This window comes from Corticium candelabrum, chromosome 6 (genome assembly GCF_963422355.1).
Source record: "Corticium candelabrum chromosome 6, ooCorCand1.1, whole genome shotgun sequence".
Lineage (NCBI taxonomy): Eukaryota > Metazoa > Porifera > Homoscleromorpha > Homosclerophorida > Plakinidae > Corticium > Corticium candelabrum.
Genome location: NC_085090.1, coordinates 1,415,752 through 1,439,410, shown reverse-complemented (window position 1 = coordinate 1,439,410; position 23,659 = coordinate 1,415,752). Strand labels below are relative to the sequence as shown.

Genomic DNA, 23,659 nt, shown 5'->3' with positions numbered 1-23,659 from the left:
AGATATTGCCCACTGCAGTAGCGGTGGAAATGCAGCCACACAGCCTAAGATCTTGCAGACACAAATGCCTTTGTATCTTCCTACTAGCAGCACCTGATGGCAGCAATGCACCAGTGCAAGTGACAGAATGTGGAAAGTTCATGCTTAGCTACAACAGTTAACGTTTAGATGCTACTTATTATAGGGTGTCAGGAGTAGGAAAAGGAAATACATATTGAAAGACTTGAAAAGTCAGTGGGTGACCGTCCCATTCAATTTTTTGGATTGCAATTTTATTCTAATTTGTTATTGTAATTTTGCTTTGTAATCTTAAATTTTGTGTTTGGTTAGTGATTAAAATTTCTTATTTTTAAGTTTCATAATTTAAAATTTAAATTTAAATATAGTTTTAATCTTAATGTTAGATTTAATATTTATAAATTTCCAATTTTTAACTTAAATTTTGTATTTTTAGTTTTAATTTTGACTTTTAATAGTAACTTGGTATTTAATTTTAAGTTTGTATTGAGTTTTGATATTTTAATGTCGAATTTCCATTGCACGCTTGTGCTGCAGCAGTTACACACTGTGACACATGCGCCATATTTAGAAACATGCAACTTGAACACGAACTGCCAGTTCGCTCACTTCAATTTCCAACGCAAAATAGAAAATGGGAATGACCAAAAACACTAGACACAGTGGGGTCTAAACAGGTCTTTCATTCCAACACAAGTCGTATAGCCATTTGCAAGAAAGGCATGTAGACTGTGTTTACTCTGGTAAAGTACCATACCATACACCTTTGAGGTGGCGTATTGTTTCTTCTACAGAAAAAATTGTAACTTTTATTATTTCAACCTCTACAAATATTTTCTTACTCGCGCATTTACAGAAGCTTTTCCCTTGACGTGCAGCATGTTTATTCCGTAGTATGTGAATTACAAAGAAATGTATACAAGGACATACAGCCACCTGAAATGTATAGTACTTGACGTCTATGTGCAACTTAAGTTAAGCTGGCATCTTTTCCATTCGAACAGCACTCCGTGCATGACCAATGGCAACACTGTGTTTTTACTGCAGTCTCTTATATTGACCACTTACGACTTTATTAATGGCTTTAGCTAGAAGTCAGATTTGAAAAAGTGCATTGTTAGGAGTAAGTTGAGTCAATTGAGAGTGGATACTACATGTGACTGTTATCATTACGGCTGCCGTAGCAGTTAGACTTTGCAGCTGCAGGGAGTGAGTTGAGTTGGTTAGGTTCACTTTAATAAATATAGTTCAGAAGACATTAGACATTAGACATGTACAGTGTGTAGTAGTAAGAAAATTTAGGTAGTGAACTAGTAGTGTTTAGTGTACTAATGTAATTGTATCCAACTAGTCAGTTACTTTAAATTAACAAGTGTCATACGTAGTCAAGTAGAGTGGTCCTTGTATTCTGTTGTGTTGTGTTAAGTCCTAAGAACTAGCTGAATCCACTACCAAGTTCAAAACTTAAAAAATTAAGAGTATTTAAATTGCTATTTATTTACAAAACAAATGATAAAATTACAATAACAATATGAAACAAAAATAACAAAAAAAGTTGAATGGTCCAGTTGCCCACGGACCTTGTTAATCAACAATTTTTAAATGCATTTGCATGTGATCATAAATTTAACAGCTGGCTAGTTTTGTGATGTTTTGAGTTATTATTGCGAACAAGCAAGCCACGAGTTTTAATAGAAATGATAACATACAAATGTACTTTAAATGTGTTTGTAAAGATATGCTAACTGTTTGTGCTTAATTTATAACTCATGTATCTGATTTTTAACATTTTGTTAAAGTTATCATGCTTTGTCGGTGCTTGTTGAAAGTAGCAATTGTATAGGAATGTGTACGATCAGAGGGATGCTATTTATGGTGAGATAGCAGACTATTATCAACTGAGAACAACTCTTGAAAACATTAAGGTTAGAGACTTTGATTGAAGAAATGTTATTTTGAGATGCCAATATTGAGAGCACCTGTTTGGTTTTAGGGATGTAGTGAACTGAAGACACAAGTTGATTTGGGATGCAACTTTTATGTACAAGCTAACATGTGAGAGTGTGAGACAACTGTTGGCATTGGTATTAATGTACCTGTATTGTGTATCTGTCTATTTGTTGTTGTTTCTTGCCTATAAAGTGTACAGAGGCCATGCCCTTCATCTTAGCGTGTGCTTTGTATGCTCATGAAAGTTTGGATAAATTTGAATGATCTCTAAGTCAGAACTACAAGACCTTATATTTCCGCACATTTAGCTGCAGGGCTCTTGTTAGAACATTTTGGTACTATGTGCCTTTGTACAGTGTGGCTAGGGAATAGGGTAGAAGCTATGGAATTTCCTGGAGGATTGCAGACAAAGGAAGACATCACTGATGGCCATATTTCTGATTCTGATTTGATTGCATTCTCCACGGATAAATTGTCAGTAGAAACTGACCTCATGCATTAGTCACACATGCTGTAGACTTTCATCAACTGTATAACAATATGTCGCCCTTTGTATGCAATATTCTCGAGAGAATTCCATGGCTTCTACCCTATTTCCTAACCACACTGTATAAATAGAAAGGCACATACTGTAGAACAAAAATGTTCTAATAGTAACTCTGCTGTTAAATGCTCAGAAATACGGTACTTTTGTTCTTTGAACAACAACAATAACACTAGCATCTACTGGAACAGCTAACTTTTCTAATTTATATTGTGGAGCTCTTGTTGTGTTCTTAGGATGGGCATTTAGGAGTCTCTGAAGTTGTATTTTGTACATATCTTGTTTAGCCCAAGTGCATCACATGTATTTGTTGCTGTGGGATTTGGATTTTTTGTTGAAATGGATCACAATGAAGCCCTGATGTTCATAGACAAGAAAACTTCCCATTTGCAAAGGTACTATTAAATTATTATTGTTGAGTGACTAATGGGTGTTGGTATAAGGGGCTTGCCGAAACATTGCATAGTTTAATACATTGCATGTGTTTTGTAGATTACGCCAAGAAGTAATAACCAACGATGATAGTTACACTCACATGCATATGAATGCACACACACACACACACACACACACACACACACACACACACACACACACACACACACACACACACACACACACACACACACACACACACACACACACACACACACACCTTGAACTTCTTTTTTGAATGCATACCCTCAATTTGCAATAAATGCAAAATACGAGTAAGAACACTGAGGTGCTGCAAGCTACCTGCAGTGTCAAATACACCAGCTTAAACTTGGAGCACTGGCACGAGCCAGCCAAGTTTAGAAATAAACTAGCACACTGAGTAGTTTAGCAGCCTTACAAGATATGTTGCCCGGTCCCAGCTACTTGCAAAGGGACACACACACGCACACATGCGCGCGTGCACACACACACACACACAGGGCACTGTTAACATTTAATGCAGTTTGCAACAAAGCAAACCTGACATTCTGTGCATTGAATTTTATTCAACTTCATGCTGTCACACAACTTTGAGATAGAAAAGTATACTGTACACTGTATTCCTGTTAGGTAATGTTTAGTGTGTAAACCTTCAATCAATGAGATGGAAATTTACACCAAATAGAATGTAAAGTAATATTATGACATTTGTATTAGTGTTATGTCATTTTACATATTATGACTGGTAAACAACAAATTTAATAACCATTGAAGATTTAATGGGAACGTAATTTTTAAACAGTCATTTGTGATTTTGTAAAGTAAATGTGTCAGTTTAGTTTACTGTGGATTTGGTGTGATGGTAGCTGATGTTGGATGAACAGTCTAATGAAGTGCTCTCTATGTAGGGATGCGAAGATTCTAAAATGGCCACCCATACAAAAGTATCCAAACATGTGCTATCCAGATTTCTTCTAAATCAGTAAAAAAATCCCAGAGCCATCTAACACTCGACTGTAAACGGTCTGAATGGTAGCCAGACTACTAACGCTGACACTAAGCGTCTCAGAAGCCATATCGGCAAGTAAAAAACATGATTTATTCTTTCACATTTTGCTTTTGTCAGCCAGGCTAGCGCCTCACTCAAAGCAGCTACAACGACGGGAGTAATACCAAACGATTCGCTCTTGTCTGAGGAATTGCACTGACCCAACAGCTAGAACTGTGCAAAGTCCACCCAGTATCAGTCAACTGCTGCTACGCATTTCTAGGTAGAGCTTCTACAATGCCATGATGTTCCGGTCATGTTTATAGTAATTAGATACCTATTGTTAGCTGGTGGAAACTACAGTTTGGGAGATTGCTACCGCTTCTACAGTGTGCGTACAGTTGCGTGTAGTTGAACACGTATGACTATGCTCAATGGGGTGCTGTTTCTGTGCATGTGATCGCATGTAGGCTTCCGTGCAAGATGTGTGGGAGTTGTTTATTGATGCAATCAATGTTAAGACGTACATCCGTCAGCTGCTAGTAGCGTACTGGTACAGTACATCAGTCAAAGTATCGAATCCCAAGCTGCACACGTCATTTCCAAACCATGCACACACATGTACTCACAGCTAGTAGCAACACGGATTGGAGTGAGACAAAAACCACTTCATCTACGTAACTAACTAAAAAATGAATGAAACAAGTATAAAAACATTTTGAGAAAATGATGGATATGTAGGGATGGGTATGTACTTATTCATGCTCATCTCCTACATCACTATCTTTTCTACCTAAGTAAATTGCTTGCGGCAGTTTCAATCTAAAACCCAGCAGTCATGTTTGATACTCAGTAGGAGATGAGCACGAATAAGTACATACTCATCCCTACATACCCATCATTTTCTCAAAATATTTTATACTTGTTCCATGTCTATTGTTTTCTGTATTGTATTTACTGTCATACTTCATACTTTCTGCAAGCATGTGAAACGTATTCAATGTCTTAGGTACAGAATCTGAAAATTTCATGCAACTATTATTATATTCTTTGTGTAGATTGTGACTGTTCCAAAGTACTTTCATTTTATTTTTGAAAAATAGATTAGTCTTTCATATAATGATTAATGACATAGTAGTAATATGGTATATCATTACTATAACTGAACATTTCTGTTTCGTTGACTCAAACATGAATAAGAAACACCAAGAGAAGATGCAGAAATATGAGGCACTTGTAATTAAGCTCAAAAGATTATACATTGGGTGGACGATAAAGTTTTGTCCTTTAATTCATGGTGCTCTGGACGCAATGAGGTGACAAACCATCAATGATGTTGTACGATCTGTTTCTGGATGTTAGGACCAGTCAACTGTTTTACTAAAGGAAATGCAGAAGGCCACCCTACTTAGCACTATACATCTGCAAGACTGTTTCTTTACAGTGAATAAAGGAAAGATGTTGTCATCGGTGGTATAGTGTTGGATTTTGTTGGATTTAACTACTTGCTGCTGAAGATCTTTATGGGCAACTGATAGAACATAATGACACTAGTAGCTCTTTTAGAGATGGTTGCTAGCTGAATGGTTTCATTTAAATAAACTGTTAGTTGTTCAGAGTTTTGTTTGGTTTCACTTTCTATGTAATGGCTTAGTGGTTAGTGACAATAGTTTTGAGTGTACAAGCCCCAGTGGCAACAGTAAATTATGAAATTTGCCTGTCTTTCTCATGTTGCTCTAGCTTTGTCCATGAGACTATGACTCATTTCAGTCATTGGGGAGTTTCTGTAGTCTGGCAAACGGTATATTGATGACGATGTTCAGTGCTTTCCTGGTGGTCATTGATATCCACTAGGCATGCTGTCTGAGTTTGCGGTCACCGTAATGCCTGTAATCTATATCAAAATGGTTAGTCATTGATCGCCATGTGGACTACACAGAAACATGTACCCTACTGGGTTCACCTGCCAGGTTGGTGGACGCCCAGATGGGGTAAAGACCCCACTTGCCCACCATGGAGGGGCATAACGACACAGAATAGCAATAATAATAAAGACCACTATAGCCTAGTGGTTGGAGTTCTGGTTCTCTAATCATGATGGCCTAGATTTAATCTCGGGTGGAGACAGCAATGTAATGAAATGGGTCTGTTGGTTTTTTCTCACTGTTTATGTGGCTATGTTTGCGAGAGTATACTTGTTTCTGTCAATGGGGTGTTTCTGTGATTGGCGTGGGGACCGTTGGTAATGAGGATCAGTGCTTTCCTGGTGTTCATTTGATATATCTATTGGGCATACTGTTCAGAGCTGGTGAAATCCCTGTAACACATGCAATCAATAGTCGATATGCCAGTTTCTAGTGCCATATGGATTATACAGAAACATGCACTTTTCTGGGACTTTCTTGCCAGGTTGGTGGGCACCCAGTTGAGGGTAAAGACCCCACTTGCCCTACAGAGAGGGTGATGATGACACATTGAGAGCAGATGGTACCGATATAATCTTAGTATGCTTGTGGAGACAGACGACATCACTATGACGTGGCATACAGCCATCTCTACTGCTAAGAACGTTGGTGCCAATCGTCTTAACATTTGCTTCAGAAACAAGAAGACAAACTCTTGTCTTCTTATTGACTTGTGGGTGGAGGTAAGCTGCATTTTGCAGTGTCGGACACTGGTTGTTCCAGTGGCATTGGGAGCATTGGGCATAGTGCATGCCAATATTGCACAATGACTGGACATCATTCCAGGCCATCACAACCTGTAGCACTTACAGAAAACAGTACTTCTTGGATCCAGTTGGATTCTGCGTATGCAAATGGTACAGGAGTGTGATGCTAGGAGGTCCTCTCATTCGATCTGAAGCACGGTCCTCAGTTTACTGCACAGTTCCAGAGGAATCTGTCTACTGTAAACCAAGAAATTTTCAGTGGCATAAAAATTTTGGTACCTCCTGAAAATTCTGTTTCAGTAGCAATCTATTTTCGGTGAAACTCCTCGGAAACTTGAGACTCCAATCTGGATGCACTGTACACTAGAACTACATTTACGCAGTTGTGCAACACAATAGGGGGTGTTAGATAGGCAGTGTGACATTGGTTGTCCAGTGGTGTTGGAGCATTGGGCATAGTGCACAGTATTCATTCCATGTGGCTGGACATGATGCGAGGTTATCGCAACCTGCAACATGTACAGAAACAGTGCTTTTTGGATCCAGTCGGATCCTTCATAAAGTCATGTCTTTTGCCTAGACAGCCATGATGGTCTAAGCATCTTTGAGGCAGGATTTGCTTCCGGTGCTTACAAGAGACCTTATGAACCAGACTGATTTTAGTAATAACTATAGCCTAGTGGGTAGAGTTTCGGTGCCATGATGGCTTGGGTTCAATCTCAGATTGCGACAGCGATATAATGAAATGAGTCTGTTGGTTTTCTCACTGTTTATCTGGCTATGTTTGTGAGAGTAGACTTATTTCTGTCAATGGGGTGTTTCTGTGATCTGGCATGGGAACCGTTGGCAATGAGGATCAGTGCTTTCCTGGTGGTCACTGATATCTGCTGAGTGTCATGTGCTGTTCAGAGCTGACAAAATTCCCGTAATGCACGCAATCAATTATCGATATGCCAGTTACTAGCTATCATGCCAATGGACACAGAAACATTGTATCTTGCCTGCTGGGTTGGTGGGCACTCAGTTTAGCCTCGTACTCGGTTGAGGGTAAAGACCCCACTCGCTTTACTGCGTGAGAGAGTGATGGTGACATAATAATAAACAGACCTTATGAACCAAATTGATCTGGTTGAACACATCATATTAATTTGTAATTGGTATTGTTGTAATGTGTGATAAAACGAGGAAACTACCTGCCTATTTGCTACTGCTTTGAGTATGTGTCAAACATGGCAGCTACCTGTTTGAGAAGACAGAAATGTACAACTTTTACACAGGAGCAATTTGAATTTAACAGTTATTTATCAATTAATCTCTACGTGTTAATGCTGTAATGACGAACAGGTAATGACTTGAGATACATAAAGTATACACTGTATGTAATAATAATAGTTACTAATACTGTAGTTTTGTATCCCCATATATAGGACACACTTCAATCTTTTCAATGACTTGACTTTGTCATTGTAATACTTTTGACTTCAGTGCAGCAGCATCATCTGTTTCTGTATTTATTACACATTTTGAAATTTGTGCAAATTGGAAATAAGAAAATAGCTGTTGGACATAAGTACTGTGGTATGTGGATTAATATTGTTTATTTTACGACAGCTCAAATTCTTACAGAACATAGTCTACATGACTTTTGTAGGAGGATGGTGTCTGATGAGGCTGTGCAGTCTTTTGCCAAATTTATAATAACTGTTTTTGTGGCACCTTGTGGCAGTAGGTTATCTTGGTAAATGTTGATGTTGACAGTCATGTGATGGTGATATTGCTACCAATTGTGTTAATTTTGCTGTGAGGACCACGTGATCACTTGATTACTTTGTATATAGGCAATCTGATACATTGACAGAACGTGCAGCTGAAATCAAAGGTCGAATCAAGTTGGTGTTAGAGGTGATATGTGATTACTCTTTTTTGCTATACAAGGTAGTGAGATTTATACTATTGTAGGGTCTTCGTGAGCTGCAGTCTAGCCCCTTTCCACAATCAGATGAAAGAAATGTTGTATTTTGAGTACTGTGAGATATAGCTTGCAGTGTGCTTTCTTGCAATCTAGCTATTTCACGAGCAAGTTACAGTCATTGGTATATTGTTCTGAACATCTGCTGTTAATTTTTGGCAAAATAGAGGACATATTTCGTATGTATTGCTGTGTAGTTAGATTTTATTGATTATCATGTTACTGGTTGTCATATTTATATAGATATTACTGATACACACCAGTCATCAGTTTTCTTGCCATAATTAGGCACCTGACAATAGCGTAAAATTTGGTCATTGTCTTGTAAGATCAGATAAGACCACTGATTCATCACTAGAGAGAGTTTGGCTAAGAAATTCTGAACAATAATCTAATAATGAAATTTATTTTATTTTATTTTAATTAACTAAGACACAATGACACGTACATAATACAACAGCATTCTAGAAGTCTGTGCAGACGCTACAGTATATCACAGTTGTCTAGTCTAGCAAGGACTCTACGTAGTTAGTTAGTTACTAACAGAGAGTAGTACTTGTCTCTATTTGTGCATTGCTATAGCTAGCAACGCAGGCCTTTACCAGGAAGATGCTTCAGAATGACTGAATTCTCAGCACCACTTCCTGTATTGTGGGCTTCAGGAAACAAGGAATGACGCAGTTGCAGTGGAAAGTCCTCGCTGACGTGAGAGTCCTACTACATGTACACGTGACGTAGACTACCATGCATCCGGTAACAAGAAGTCAGAGCTGGTACTAAAGCCCAGGCGTCAGAACGTATTTTACTGGAGAAGTCTAACTGCGGAGCTTCTGCGACGGTGAGTTAATTAAACTGTGGTGCTTAATAGATATATGTATCTGTTCTAGTACTATTTTGTTTGACCGTTTCATTTCGTATTCGATTGCAGTAGCTAGAACTAGGAGCCACATCCTGCATGCGCTACACTGTAGAAGCGTGCAACGCTACACCTCGGCCATGCTTGGAGTTATCACTAGTTAACTAGTTTTTGTTACACGCAACAAGACAAATCAGCTGGCTGCAGTAGAACAATACCAGCCGTTCGCATGATGCCATCATCGACCACCGGATATCGTGAATGTACTGTACAGTGTGTACACGGTTCGTCATTCATCCTTCATGCTACGTGACGTGGGCGGACCGTGACAGGTCACGTTGTCAGGTGACGCACCAGGTACATCACCATCACTAAAAACCGCAAGTAATCACAGCAGAGTGAGCATATTCAAACTAGCCCACGTGCGTATCCCGTATCTAGTCGCTGTATTTGTAATTGTATTTGTATTTGTATTTCTTTTACTACGGAAAACCCTCGGTCGATCTTCCAGGTACCATACCAAGCGCTATCTAAAAACATACATTGCTAACATACATACTAGTAAGTGAAAGACTATCTAATATTTTAGAACACAGGGATTTAAATATGTTAGACACTGTAACAGAACTTCCGTAGAGAAGCTGCCTAAAATCAGAGACTCCCTAGAGACTATTTCTAGCCTGCATGGAAGAGAATTCCAGAACTTTTGAGCACGTTAGAATGACGACTGCCAAAGTGCTTCAGTGTTTGGATTAGGCATATGTATAGTCCTAATCGAGTAAGACGAGTGTGATAATGATGATTTTCAAAGTGAGTGATACCGGCAGTTGACACTTTCTAGGAGCTAGAGAATGTCTAGACCGGTGAGCGAGTGTACCTAGCTAGGTAGAAAGAGTGTCTGGCCTGATGTGATTGGAGACTAAATTTAGAGAAGACAGAAGACATATTTCCAGTAGATTCTTGGTTTCAGGCCAGAAAGTACTCTCAAAAACCTTTTTCTCAATTCTCTGAATCCGCTTCGCTGTGCCCGCAGTACAGCGCAATAATCTAAAAGCTAGTCGAGAATGGTGGTCAAGGAGATGATGACAACGATACTATAATCCCAATCTCCCTGCGAGCTGCGGGCGCCAGTTTCGATCTTGTCAAATATAACACCTAGATATCTTGCCGAGTCTGTTGGTTTGAGTGAAGTTTCACCAATCTTGACGGAGTATACCGTAAAGGGATATTTTCGCGGGGCAAAATTTCGCGTTTTCTCTCTCAGAGACCATTTCGCGGGGCAAATTTTCGCGGTTTCACGGTTGAAAACAAGTCACGTGATTATATTACGTGTTGGTAGAAATCTCGCGTCATGCTGCTGAGACGAGCGGGGGATGAGGAAAAACGATTGTGTATACCTCAACCCAATGGCATTCCAGGATTGCGCCCGTCAGCAGGGAAGGCTGCAAATGCCTGTGCATCCAGGTCCCCTCCAGAGGGAACGGCATGCTCCAGCCGCGAAACGTCGAAAAACGGAGAATCATGTATACAGCCCCTCCCAGCGTCGCGAATTGGCACGGTACGCAGCAGAGAATGGAGTTATAAGAGCTGCTAGACATTTCAGCAGTGTACTGGGTCATTCTGTCAATGATCGAGAGTACAGTCAGTCAGGTCAAATTGGAGAAACAGTACATTCAGAAGATCCAGCAACGTACGAGTGAAGAGCCGCTTGCATCTTTGCCCCAGAAGAAGCGTGACGTCCGCTGACCACGCGTACATATACCGCGGGATTACACCCATTTTCTATTGACAGAAATTAATTTTCGCGGAAGTTCACCCAACCGCGGAAATAGCGAAAATTTTAAATTTCCGCTTTACAGTAGTTAGACAGCATCGAACTGTCGCAAATTTATCGAACTGTACGAAGTTACTTCATTTAAATGATTTCCCTCTTGTATCTAGGCACGCATCGTCCGCAAATAGAATAAGAGAAGCCTTTGTGACAGCGGAGGGCAGATCCCCGATATAATAATTAAATAATAATGGTCCAAGCTTAGTACCTTGTTGAACATCTTGTACAACAGGGACCTTTGGAGAGAGAGTATCTCCAACTTTCACAAAATGTCGGCGGCCGGTAAGATAGTTAGAAAACCTGGGCGATGAGGAGTGCCATCGACTCCGCCAAGACACATGCAGCTTACGAAGAAGTACACAATTCACCGTGTCAAATGCTTTTTGAACATCAAGGAGCACGGCTCCCGAACGACGAATATCTTTGCTTCGAGTAGGTCATCCGTTAGGATACTGACAGCATCCTGGGTTGACAGCATCCTGGGTTGACAGCATCCTGGGTTGATCCACCTTTTCGAAAACCATATTGTCATTCTAGTAAAAGCGAGTGCGCTGACTAAGATTGCTAAAGACGAACTGTTCCAAAAGTTTGGAGACAACTGGCAAAAGAGAAATAGGCCGACAATTCTTTGGATCACTTTGGGCACCCGATCTAAAGACGGGAGTAATTTTGGCGCATTTCCAATCTTCAGGAAGTTCACCAGAAGCGAACGAGGTATTGCAGAGTACCTACCGCAAGAAAGGGAGTAACGGCAGCTGCACCAATTTTGAGATATTTTGCTTCTACTTCATCCCAGCCACTTGCTTGGTTTACATCAAGTTTTGATAGTAGATTGCATGTGACCTCCAGCTCAGTAAACGTATAATAGTCGGGGCATAGCGAGATTAGTAGATCCTTGGAATTGCTTCTGCGACTGAGAGCTATTAAATTCAGCAGTCTCAATTGTCCCGATTCCTGAACTAAATTGTCTGCCAAGAGCTGCTACGGATGGTAACTGAACAGAAGAAACTCTATTGCGCCCCAAAATTTGATTGATGAAGGACACTTGTGCATGGCTGTTAGCTTTTCCCGAAAGAACTTGGCCTTGGCGTCACGAAGGGCATACTTTACTTCATTACGAAATTCTCTGTAGAGTTTTTGATAGATTAATCGCTCATCAATTGTTCTCTTTCGAGAAATTGATGCCCTACGGCAATATTCTCGTTTACGGATAAAGTCAATAATAGTGCATGGGCGACATCCAGGGTAATGAAGGTCGAGATCGTTGACGTCGTGTTTTAATAGGAAAATGACGATCCACTATTTGCATGAATATAGACCTCCAGCTATTCCACTGATCTTCAAACGAGGAAATCATCGACCAAGGTGCTGTATTCAAGTCATCTAGAAATTTCGTAATACACGTATTGTATATATATACGTTGACGTCGAGAACGATAGACGAATCATACATTGTGAGCTTCTGATAGTACAAATGAAATTGTGATCACTCAATCCATTTGAATCCAAAGATGAAGTTTCGGTGAAAACAATGGAGCAGTAACTAGCATAGCATCAATAAGTGTAGAAGAAGTGGCTGTGATGCGAGTGGGAGATTCCAGTAGATTTCGGAGCTGAAGAAGGTTGATACTATCACTTAATAGGCCCTTCTTTGTATTAAAAAAGTCAACACTTAAATCTCCTAGGAGAGCTAGCATCACAGGCGGGAAAATCAGCATAGATGGCATGCATTATTGATGTAAGACATGCACTGCGTGAATCTATAAAACACGCCGAAGGTGGACGATACAAACAGCCAACAACAGATCTTTTTCCACGACAAAACTCCACTTCAACAAAAATACCTTCCAGTTCTCTAGAACTTGGGAAATGATATTGAAGAGCAGAAATTTCTGAACAACGTAGATGCTGAGAAATATATAGACACACTCCAGCACTATAGCGAGAGCGATCTGACCTCTAGGGTCGTAGCCTCTAACACTGACAAGACCACTGCAAATAGATTCATCCAACTTCGTTTCACCTAGTGCTAAAATATCAACTGAGCAGTACTGCAGCAACAGCCGAATCTGATCCACTTTCGAGACTAATCCATTATTGTTGAAATGAGCCAAAAGGTAGCCACGACGAGAGTCCCATATTTTTCTAACATTAGAAAACAATGAACCATGAACATCAATGTTATCGCTGCAATTTAGAACACTGCTGTCAATAGGCATAGCAGCAAGTGAATTATTAGAGACTCTAGAGAAGGAGTCTTCAAACTGTGGGACGCCAGCACCTGTAACACTCTCATTTACTCATTTCCTGAGCTAGACATAAAAGGTACTAGTAGTTTCGGGCATGTCCAAACAAGTAGTGTGATACCATGTAAGACATGAGTTGCAAAAACCCAGCATTGCATGATTCTTACGCACGCCTTTGACACAGTAACCACGCAAAGACTTGACTGGACCAGTGTTTAATTCAACATCACCCGCACAGGAAAGAAAGAAAAGCTATAGTCTTGACTTGCGATTATGACGTAATAGTAGCCGACCGTTACGTGAAGAATTATGATGTAATAACTGCCGTCGGTTACGTAAAAGACCAAGTTCAAAAGCAACAGTAAAACTTTGAATACGACATCCTCGAACAACTAAACCAGAAAGTGCACAACATCGTATTATTGAACGTTATCAGCTTTCACATCATGAGGACGACAAAAATGAGATATCCTGACGAAAACAATGATTCTCATAGTGTACCGACGAAGAAAAACTAGGAGAACATAAAAAACGTCAAGCAGTTCAACACACACACAAGAGAGCAAACACAAAATCCATTTCCGTAATATTACATCCGGGTCTCAACGCTGGCAATCCATACATGTCATTGTGGCGTGGCCTGGCAGCTGGTACAAATAGTTTCTCTGACTTCTAAAGCACCTACCATGTCTACATTTGCTGTAATCCCTACATTGTTCGATTTTATCTTTTGGTGTAATTGGTTGAACGTGGTCTCAATTACGGTTTGTGTTGTTAGTGTAATTGGTAAAAACTATACCAAAATTCAATTTGAAATTATTGTGCATGTTGGAGCTATATCTGCTGTGTTGTTGGTGAAAAGGTCGGTAAATGTAATGGACGGACAGCAGTGTTGCCGGTCATTTATGATGAGTGGCGTTAGATGAGCTCCTGGAAATAAATCAGTTATTGGTCAAGTATATACCCTCTCGAATTAACCGGCATTGAGCACGCGATGGAAATTTAAAATTGAAATACTGCATGGTCCGGCGCTGACCAGACCTGCCGTACATGCAGTCGCGTTATAATATTGTTAATTCAATTTGATCATTTTTTACCTCCTTGCGTGCTACTAAATTTTCATTTTTTACGGTCGTATACAGGCTAATTGTTTGCTATCCTGAAATCCATTAATTTCTCACATTTACGCGTACTCTCTCTCTCTATATAGCTTACATTGCAACCAATTTTTTATATTGCAGTGTCCGGCTGTTTCGAATACTGGTCGTGAGAGTAGGACATCTAATTCGATTCGAATACACTGGCCGGATGGCGAACAACAGAAATGCAAGAAGAACACTCCTTTCTGCAATAGCGTTTCTTTCTTTGTTCTCCACTATCAATGCTCAGTTTAACGACGGGTCGACCGCAGTAAGAGGACCTTGTAGCTTGGCTAACGTCGACGGTGATTGTGGGGAGCAAGGTAAGCAATATGGCGACGTGGTCATAGGTGGTCTCTTTCCTGTTCACAAAGCGGAGAGAGACGAACAAGGAATGGTCAAATGCAAAGACACGGTTAGGACAATGAATGAATACGGATTCGAACGCTTGGAGGCAATGCGTTATGCAGTACTCAAAGCCAACCAAAATAGAATTCTAGGAGACATCAAGATCGGATACGAAATGAGAGACACGTGTCAGGACAGTCGCTACGCTTTGCGTCAATCGATTTCGTTTTTGAATATTGCCTCGTCGAGCCAGCGCAATTATCGTTTTACTGTGGGCGTTGTCGGGGCATCGTCCAGTGGCATCTCTAGCGATGTGACCGATTTTCTTAATTTGTTCGGAGTCCCACTGGTTAGCTATGCGTCGACATCTGCCAAGCTGAGCGATTTCAACCGTTATCCGTCGTTTTTTCGAACCCTGCCCCCGGACAGATTCCAAGCCAGAGCAATGGTAGATATTGTGCGAAAGTTGGGATGGCGTTATGTTTACACAGTATCGTCAAGTGGCACCTATGGTTACGAAGGTATTCGATCGTTTATGGAAGCTGCCAGAGCAGCTAAGATCGATATTGGTAAACACCTGGAACTGCCTAGAGGAACGGGAGATGTAAGAAGGGCTCGTGAAGTTGTTCAGATGGCAGTTCGAAGAAGTCTGAGCAATTTACCAAGCACTGATCCACTCCGTCGAGGCAATCTGATGGTTATATTTGCTCAGCTAGACGTCGCGAAAAACGTGATGGCTGCAATTGCAAGCACAGCCGAATTAAAAAATCGGAAATTTACGTTCGTCGTTTCGGACTCGGCAGGCGACAAGGTGGAGGTCGTGTACGATCCGCACGAAAACATTAGTAATCTTGCTGTAGCCCAGGGAATGTTGTCGGTCATACCTGAATTGGCTAACGTGGAAGAACTGGAAGGCCACACAAGGAGTCTAAATCCGCACAACTACACTCCAGCCGAGAATACGTGGTTTGCACAGTATTGGGAAAAACGGTTTGGCTGTAACCCACTTGTCGGGACAACTTCGTCAGTCGCCGAATGTCGGAGAAATAATTTGTTGGCAAAGGGTACTTTGGACAGCAAAGTCGGTTATGTGATTGATGCCGTCAATGTTTTTGTGTACGCATTGAGGGACCTCTTGAAGGACAAATGCGAAGGCAGAGTCGAGATGTGCGACAACGCGAGTTTGTGTTTCAAAGAAGCGAAGTTCTGCTCGAGCGAATTCAGACGATACATCAAGAACGTGCACTTCGACGCTCAATCGGGGGTAGAATTCCGGTTTGAGAATGGTGACTTCGTCCAGGCTAAATACGACATCAAAAATCTTCACGTCAATGAAGAGGGAGAACCACCCGAAAACATCGAGTTCGTATCTGTTGGGACGTGGCAGCTGGGAGACCCCGGTCAGGACCCTCTACAATTGAATGGCGAAAATTTAGTGTGGATAACAGGCGATACAGGTGTACAAAACGCGCCTGTGGCTAATTGTAGCGATGAATGTACCCTTGGAGAGTACAAGGAGCGAATAAAGATTGGAAAGAGCCGAGACTATGCTTATACGTGTTGGAAGTGTAGGAATTGCGGCAAACGTCATCACTATATCTCATACAAAACTGATCAGTATGGAGAGTGTAAACGCTGTCCGTCGGATTCTACAAGCAATAGCCTTCATACTGGTTGTATCAAACTGGAGGTAGAGTATCTCAAATATGGAAATCACTTTGCAAATTTTCTTGTATTTCTTGCTGTCGTTGGAATCGCTCTGATTACGACAACTTTGGTTGTGTTGTTTGCTAGATGGGATACGCCTGTTGTCAAGGCATCGAGCAGAGAGCTGAGCATTCTTCTTCTGTCCGGGTTACTGCTCTGTTTCTTGTTGGCGTTTGCTTTCATCGGGGAGCCGACCGATGTAACTTGTGGCATACGAAGAGTTGGTCCTGGTATCTTTGTGTCCATGGTGTTCGGCTCCCTTCTCATTAAAACGAACCGAATTTCACGTCTGTTCAACAGAAAAGTCACAATGGAACGTCCGGTCTTTATCAGTCCATTGAGTCAACTCGTGTTCACTGCCATTATTGTCCTTGTATCGTGTGTTATTGCTGCAGTGCGGTTGTTGCTTTCGCCTCCCGAAACCGAAACGCAGATCGAGCCAAATGTTAGAGTCACACGCATGTGCCTAAACTTAGTTGATTGGGGTCTTCTCGTCAGTTGGCTCTGGACTCTGGCTCTGATCGTTGCGTGCACGTATTATGGATTCATAACGCGCAAGATTCCGGAGAACTTTCGTGAGACGCTGTTTATCAACTTCGCAATATATTCCGAATTCATTCTCTGGCTTGCTTTCATCCCGTTTGGATTCGTCGATCTTGATCATCAGAACATTACTGCCCTCACTTCTCTTGCTACTATGCTTAGCGCTTTTCCAATTTGGGGATTTTTGTTTGTCCCAAAGCTGTACATCGTTGTTTTAAGGCCAGAGAGAAATAAACGTCAAACAACGCATCAGACGTCTCGACCGTCACCGAGCAATACACACGACACTGACCGCAGTGCGACCACAGCTATGCAGGAAGGGAATAGTAGGGTATGACAATAGAGTTGGTGATTAATTGGTTATAGTAGTGACTGATATTTTGTAATAACGTAAACTCAAGCGAAACTGCGTAGCCTTAATCGTATCACTGCATGGTCATAAAATGCTGTCTAGTTATTAAGATCTGATGTATCATGCTTGCGGGTATTTGACTGTGAAATCGTGTGTTCTTGAGTGTATAGCGAAGCTGCAAGAGGTTTCTCTCTGCTTTTTAGTCCTATGGACAAACCCTGCGTGGGCGTGACTTGCATTACCTACCATGAAAGCTCTAATGTAGGTGAGGTTTGAGGCTGCACACCTACTAATATTGGGTCTCCAGGTCCATACGTAGCGACACTACTGCAGTTGACGTAGAAGGCATCTGAGACTCTAAACAGAATGCAGAAACAACAAAAGCAGATTACGGCACTATTATGTGTATAGAAATTGATTTGAAAATATGAATTGGGTTATGGTTTTAACCTGTTGTAGAACGAGCATGCATGAAGATTGAGACATCAAACTAGGAAGAGTAGTATGCTGAACGAACAAACAAAAGTTGGCTGATTAGCTTGCAATTGTAGGCCACTTGGTACTGGAAACAAGAAACATCACCGACATCCGTACGAGGATTGCCATCATAAGAGTCTATTGCTTTAGGTAAACGCGCGCGGTTCAGCGACGAAACTATGCCGGCATCTGTTTGGAGGGACAATTTCCCAAAAGTTTGGCTGCCTCAAGTGAATTAGATGAAGATTCTAGGCTATAGATATATACGTCAGAACTAGTCTCGCACAGCCATGTTAGATGCCTTGTCGATACTGTGAAAGCAGCTGTTTTGGCGCACGATTCTTGAGTTTTCTATACAACTGTAACAATAGTCAATGCAGAGGCTATACTCTAAAATGTGTCATTTGTCAAAAATAATGCAATCGAGGCCAGAAAATTTTCTGCCACAAGTAAAAAGTCTTTTTTTTGCTCTTAAACTCTAGGAATTAAAGAAGCGTCGCATTTCCTGCAAACCGAAATCTTGACTTTGTTGGCACGCTACTACAACAACTGCAACGCGAAGACCTAGAGTCGAGTTCAGTTTCTAGGCGCCTTCGTTAAAACAGCTGTTCATACGTGGTTTGTCGCACATGAACACTACTAAAAGAATGAGGCGAGCGATATCAACGTCCACCGCACTTCCGCGGAATCACGGACATGCTGTCGGTGTCACGTGATGTAACACGTGATGGCGAGAAAACCCTCTTCAGCGTCACGCTAAAAAAGCGTTGCCCGCCTTATAAGTATGAGTATTAATTAACTCAGCTACTGAACCAAACAGCAAGCTATGCAAACTGCGATCTATGCATGGTAGCACCGGCGTAGGAGCGGGGGTATGGGGCTGCGGCCCTTCGCTCACTAAATTTTCTGTGCCAGTGATTTTTGCAAATCTGTTTACGGTCTGACAAGTTTTTGCTTACTCATGATGACATCCACGGTACAGCCCCCCGCTCGTGAACATCTTCCTAGAGCTAGAAGTTGGAGTCCCGATCGAAAAAGTTACAAACGCGTCCGATAGAATTTAACATTTAATTAATCAGTTAGAGTATGATGCAGGTATAGAAAAGTCTCATTTTTTCTAATTTTCTTAAAAATGCAATCGAAGAAACTAGAGCAGACCACTCTAACTACATCGCCTACGTTTAGAGTAATTACAAGACGATGTAACTTTTGCAGATTCAGCGATTAATTACTGACAGTTCACAAACATTGAGGCGCAGCTATCATTCTCTGAATTCACTAACCTAGCTCTTTCATGCAATTCTAAATCGATTCACTCTAGTGATTTGACTTGTCCCAAAAACTGTCACACATCGAGAAATGCCTTTTATTGGAAAAATCGCTTGCCTTATCCGCTCTTGTGAAGTACATAGTATAGATTACATTCATTTATACCTTGTTGTATACATGTTGATAGCGTATACAGAGGGTATACATTTTAGCTACTACTATGCAGAGCCGTATATATGGCTCCGCTACTATTATATGTAGAGTCGAGCCGAGTCCTGGGACCGGAGTTGCGACTTGACTGGCTAGATGCATCACAGTACAATATGCGTGACATCCCTAGCTAGACAGCACTCGTGTAAATTAAGCCATGCAGTTGCTTTGAATAATTCGTTACTATAGTAGTCCTAGTGACCGTGACTTTCTACCCGTGTGACTATATCGTTGGGAACTTCCTCTTGCTCCCTTACTTGGCTGGGTGTTCTCCTGTTTTCAAATTTAACATGTCGGTCAACGTTCCAACTTTGCTGAAGTGGGCCGGCAAGCTAGAACCTAGGTGCGACTTGCAGAGCTTGTTGAAGCTAGAGACGGCGATAATTATAGTTGTAGTTAATTTTTGCACGATTGACTCACTCCTATTCCTAATCACATGAATTGTGAGTTCGCCACTAGACTAGTATTCACATTGCGTTCTGCATGGATTGCTCGACTTCAATGCCTGGACGCCTAGCTTCGACATAGCTCGTTTCCCTAGGTATAAATACATTTAGCAAAAGGTTTATAATTGAATTCCTTCTTCTCAAACTCTATATACAAACAGATTATTTATGATGGGGAACACAAAATAAATTTTTGTCCAGTAATGAAGAACAACATCGTCGTGAACTTGTTTGTAAAAAACCCGGCTGTGAAGCTACGTAGGAATTTGCAGGCTGAAAATATCTGTGAGATCCAGAGAAATGTCTAGAAGCCTCTTACGTCATCTTTATCACTGGACGAAAGACCTTGTTAATTAGTTAATTGTGAAACAGGTGTCATTGATCTATTATTTCTGTTTGCCTCTAAGTATGATATCGCCATGATCAGTGGCGGATCCAGGATTCTCACCAGGTACAGGCGCGGTCTGTCAGGTTCGGTAATGACGTCACCAGTTAGTCACGTGTCCATGTTCAACATTTTCGCAGCTGGCCCTCTAGGAATATCTTATAGTCATCAGTTCAAATGAGGTCGAGTTTGTGATATTTTCATATTATAACTATATTTCACTTTACTCAACACATGCAAAACAGGTTGATATATAACATCAGAAAACAGAGGAGTGTGGAAAAGTAACATCACTGATTCAGAACTGAAGAAGAAATCTGATGGACCGACAATACAACCATCACTGAAAACAATGTCACCGTCACTGTGATTGTGCTTCTTCTGTTGTAGCAGTTGGATCCAGGAACAGCAAGCGTCTCGGATATGCCTTCGCAAAAGAGTCTATCACACGCTCATGGTTGACAGACAAGTCCTTGTGGACAAACATGAGCACTAGCGCATTTAGCCTGTCTTGTGCCATCGTGCTCCGCAGGTCTGTTTTGATCAGCTTTAGTGCAGAGTTCGCTCTTTCAACTGTGGCTGTGGTGACGGGTATTATCAACAACAGGCGAAGAATGCAGACAATGTTGGGATATGCCACTTCATTCACAGCACCCAGCGTCTCTGTAACACTGGTTGGTAAGGTAGCAGCACCTGCATACTCCCACTTCCTCTTCCATCGGCGTATCTCGGCCTCGAAAGTTGGGTCATCAGGCAAATCTGGAGCATAAGCCTTCAGGATAGCTGCCTGGTGGTGAGGAGTGAGGCTCTGGCAGTGTTTTGGCAGGAGCAGCAGTCCTTGCACTGATGCATGGCTCATGTCAGTGAACCTACTGCCAAGTTCACTGATCATGCTGTCAATGAATGGAATGAAGACAGCTCTCCGCCAGTAGCTCTCTGGAGTTGATGCAGGATGATTGCTGCGTAGTGTCTGTCGTGCAGCTAAGCGAGGAACTTGTGGATGGTCTTGGTCTAAGACACGGGATGTAACTGCTGATGCAGAGGCGAAAATTGAAGAGAATTCTCTCTCACTGTTACTTCTGATCTCTTCTAACAGACCTAGAACTTGGTTGATTTCACCATATGCCTCCAGCACATCCAATTGCGATCCTTGCAGTAGAACACTCAGACACTTTGTGTAACCGAACAGATATGTGCAGCAGTGCAGAGCTACGATGAATGAATCTGACGTTATCGAGCGGAGGAGGCCATTTGCCTCAGTGACAGACTTCGCATCATACTTAGAGGCAGCAGTTGGAGTGGCAATGATCTGGCCTGAAATAATTTGGAGGCAGTGGACTAAGGCAAAGTACATATCTCTGAAGTCTTTTAAGGCAGTATGCCGTTCTACCCAGCGAGTTTCACACAGTAGCTTTAGCTTCTGAGCTCTGATTGGCTTTTCACCCGCAGATGTCCGCTTGGTGTTTTCTTGTTCAACACTCTGCTCTAATGTACGTTGCCGTTTGGGGGAGTACTTGAAGAAGAGCCCAACAGCCTTCAAGTCGGAAAGCATGCAGTGAACTTCAGACACATTACAAGACTTTGTCAACGCCAAGTTCAGTTGGTGACTGCAGCAGTGATAGTACTGTGCCCGGGGTACATGGTCTCGAAAATTCTTCTGGCAACCGTTAAGGTGGCCAGACATAGCACCAGCACCATCATAGGCCTGGGCTCGACAACGTGTTTCATCAAGACCAAGCTGCCTCAAGGCATTCCGTATCTCAGCACAGATGCTACTACCTGTCCCAAAGCTGCAAGCAATGAACTTAATCAACTTCTCTTCTGCCTTGTTGTCCTTCATGTATCTAAGAGACACTGCCAACTGCTCCCACCCACTTACATCTCTTACGTCATCTGCCAGCACAGCAAAAAAGGGACTACTTTTTACATTATCCACTATTTGCTGAATTATGTCATCTGCCATCAATTTCATGAGGTCATTCTGGGTAGTTTTCGACATGTAGGTGGCATTACGAGAACAACACTCAAGGTGCTCCTTCAGGACAATATCGCCAGAATCGATAGCAAACTTCACAAACGCCATGAAGTTACCTTGAGGTGAATGATCATATGTAAGGTCATCACGGTGACCGCGCAGCGCTACACCTTCACGTGCAGCTAGTTCTAAACACCTCAGAACAGACAACAGTATACAACGATTGGCAGATACCCTTTCTGTAGCTGCTTGAGACTGCATCAGGTCTATCCTCTCAGAAGGGTGCTTGTCAGTACTAAGAAATGCCAGCAACTTGGCAGCAGCATTTCTGTGGTACTGGGTAGATTCATGTTCAGCAGCATCAGCAATAAGATTCTTCCAATCCCTGTGAAGACGGACAACAAAATTATCACCACGGCATGATCCCTCTCGATAAACGGTAGGAAATAATACGCAGGGCAAACAAAAGAGGCCTTCTTCCTTGCGTTTGCCATAGTATCCTAGCCAATCAAATTGGTCAAACCACTTTTTCTGGACAAATCTCTCTGAGTAGCCACTCTTCCTGCGCTTATCAACATACTTCCTAAAAGGCAATATTGTCTGCTCGCTTGGTTTTCTCCTAGCAATCACTTTCACCTTGTCCTCATCACTGAGTGCTTTCCCTTCCATGGCTGTAGCTACAACCTCCAAGAATGATCCATGGTCACTATCACTAACAACCTCTGCAGTTGTCGCAACCACGTCCTGACTACCACCTCCAGACTTCATATTACCAACTCCATCACTTACTGTCTGCACACTGTCATCGTCCTCACCAGCAGCAACCCCACTTTGACTGTCGTCCGAGATACAGTTAACACTTGTACTAGTGGCCGCATCTCTACACTCCTGGAATACTCTCTTCGCTGGCTGAAACATTTCTGCCAAGCTCCTCTGATCAGCAGCCCTCTGCTTAGGAGGACGCTTATGACCGTACATCTTTCAATGACTTCTCTCCGCCAACAACGAAAACTAGATAGTCGACCCTCCTGTGGAAAGTTCTCGCAACTTCCGTAGAACTAGTCTCGCGTAGCCAGACCTTACCCGCTAAAGCAAAGCGAAGCGAGTACTGTAGGGTCTGGCTACGCGAGGCTACTGAAGAACACTAGTAGTCCAAGACAAGCTCGTGTGCTTTGTGCCAAACTGGCGCGCTAAAGTTCCAGAGCTCGAGTTCATGCATGAAACACACGTGCACGTTAGCCCAAACGATACGTGGGAGTCGATGAAACGCGCACTACCAGTAGTCGACGACGTGTGAGGTACAGGCGCGCGCCTCTCG

At 41.9% G+C, this 23,659-nt stretch overlaps 3 protein-coding genes across 4 annotated transcripts in view; 2 read left to right on the top strand and 1 right to left on the bottom strand.

Annotated features, from left to right (window-relative positions):
* Positions 1-8,921, top strand: part of LOC134181657 (protein UXT-like) — a 14,991-nt gene extending 6,070 nt beyond the window's left edge. Inside the window, exons 2-6 of one of the 2 annotated variants that reach the window (XR_009970193.1) lie at positions 1,862-1,943; positions 2,012-2,073; positions 2,800-2,907; positions 3,838-8,490; positions 8,548-8,629. Coding sequence is in view for 1 of the 2 variants with exons in the window: in XM_062648919.1 (XP_062504903.1) it covers positions 1,862-1,943; positions 2,012-2,073; positions 2,800-2,907; positions 8,427-8,490; positions 8,548-8,610 (379 nt within the window). In the remaining variant the exon portion in view is untranslated. Of the gene's footprint in view, positions 1-1,861; positions 1,944-2,011; positions 2,074-2,799; positions 2,908-3,837; positions 8,491-8,547 lie in introns of both variants that reach the window. The other variant, XM_062648919.1, reaches the window with a different exon arrangement.
* Positions 8,922-9,008: 87 nt separating this feature from the next.
* LOC134181656 (metabotropic glutamate receptor 8-like) lies at positions 9,009-17,727 on the top strand. The gene is made up of 2 exons (XM_062648918.1): positions 9,009-9,395; positions 14,732-17,727. The coding sequence occupies exon 2, from the start codon at positions 14,799-14,801 to the stop codon at positions 17,562-17,564; it is 2,766 nt and encodes a 921-aa protein (XP_062504902.1). The 5' UTR covers positions 9,009-9,395; positions 14,732-14,798; the 3' UTR covers positions 17,565-17,727.
* A 2,695-nt stretch (positions 17,728-20,422) lies between these two features.
* LOC134181533 (52 kDa repressor of the inhibitor of the protein kinase-like) lies at positions 20,423-23,319 on the bottom strand. Its single transcript, XM_062648808.1, has one exon. The coding sequence runs from the start codon at positions 23,317-23,319 to the stop codon at positions 20,728-20,730; it is 2,592 nt and encodes an 863-aa protein (XP_062504792.1). The 3' UTR covers positions 20,423-20,727.
* Positions 23,320-23,659: the final 340 nt, after the last annotated feature.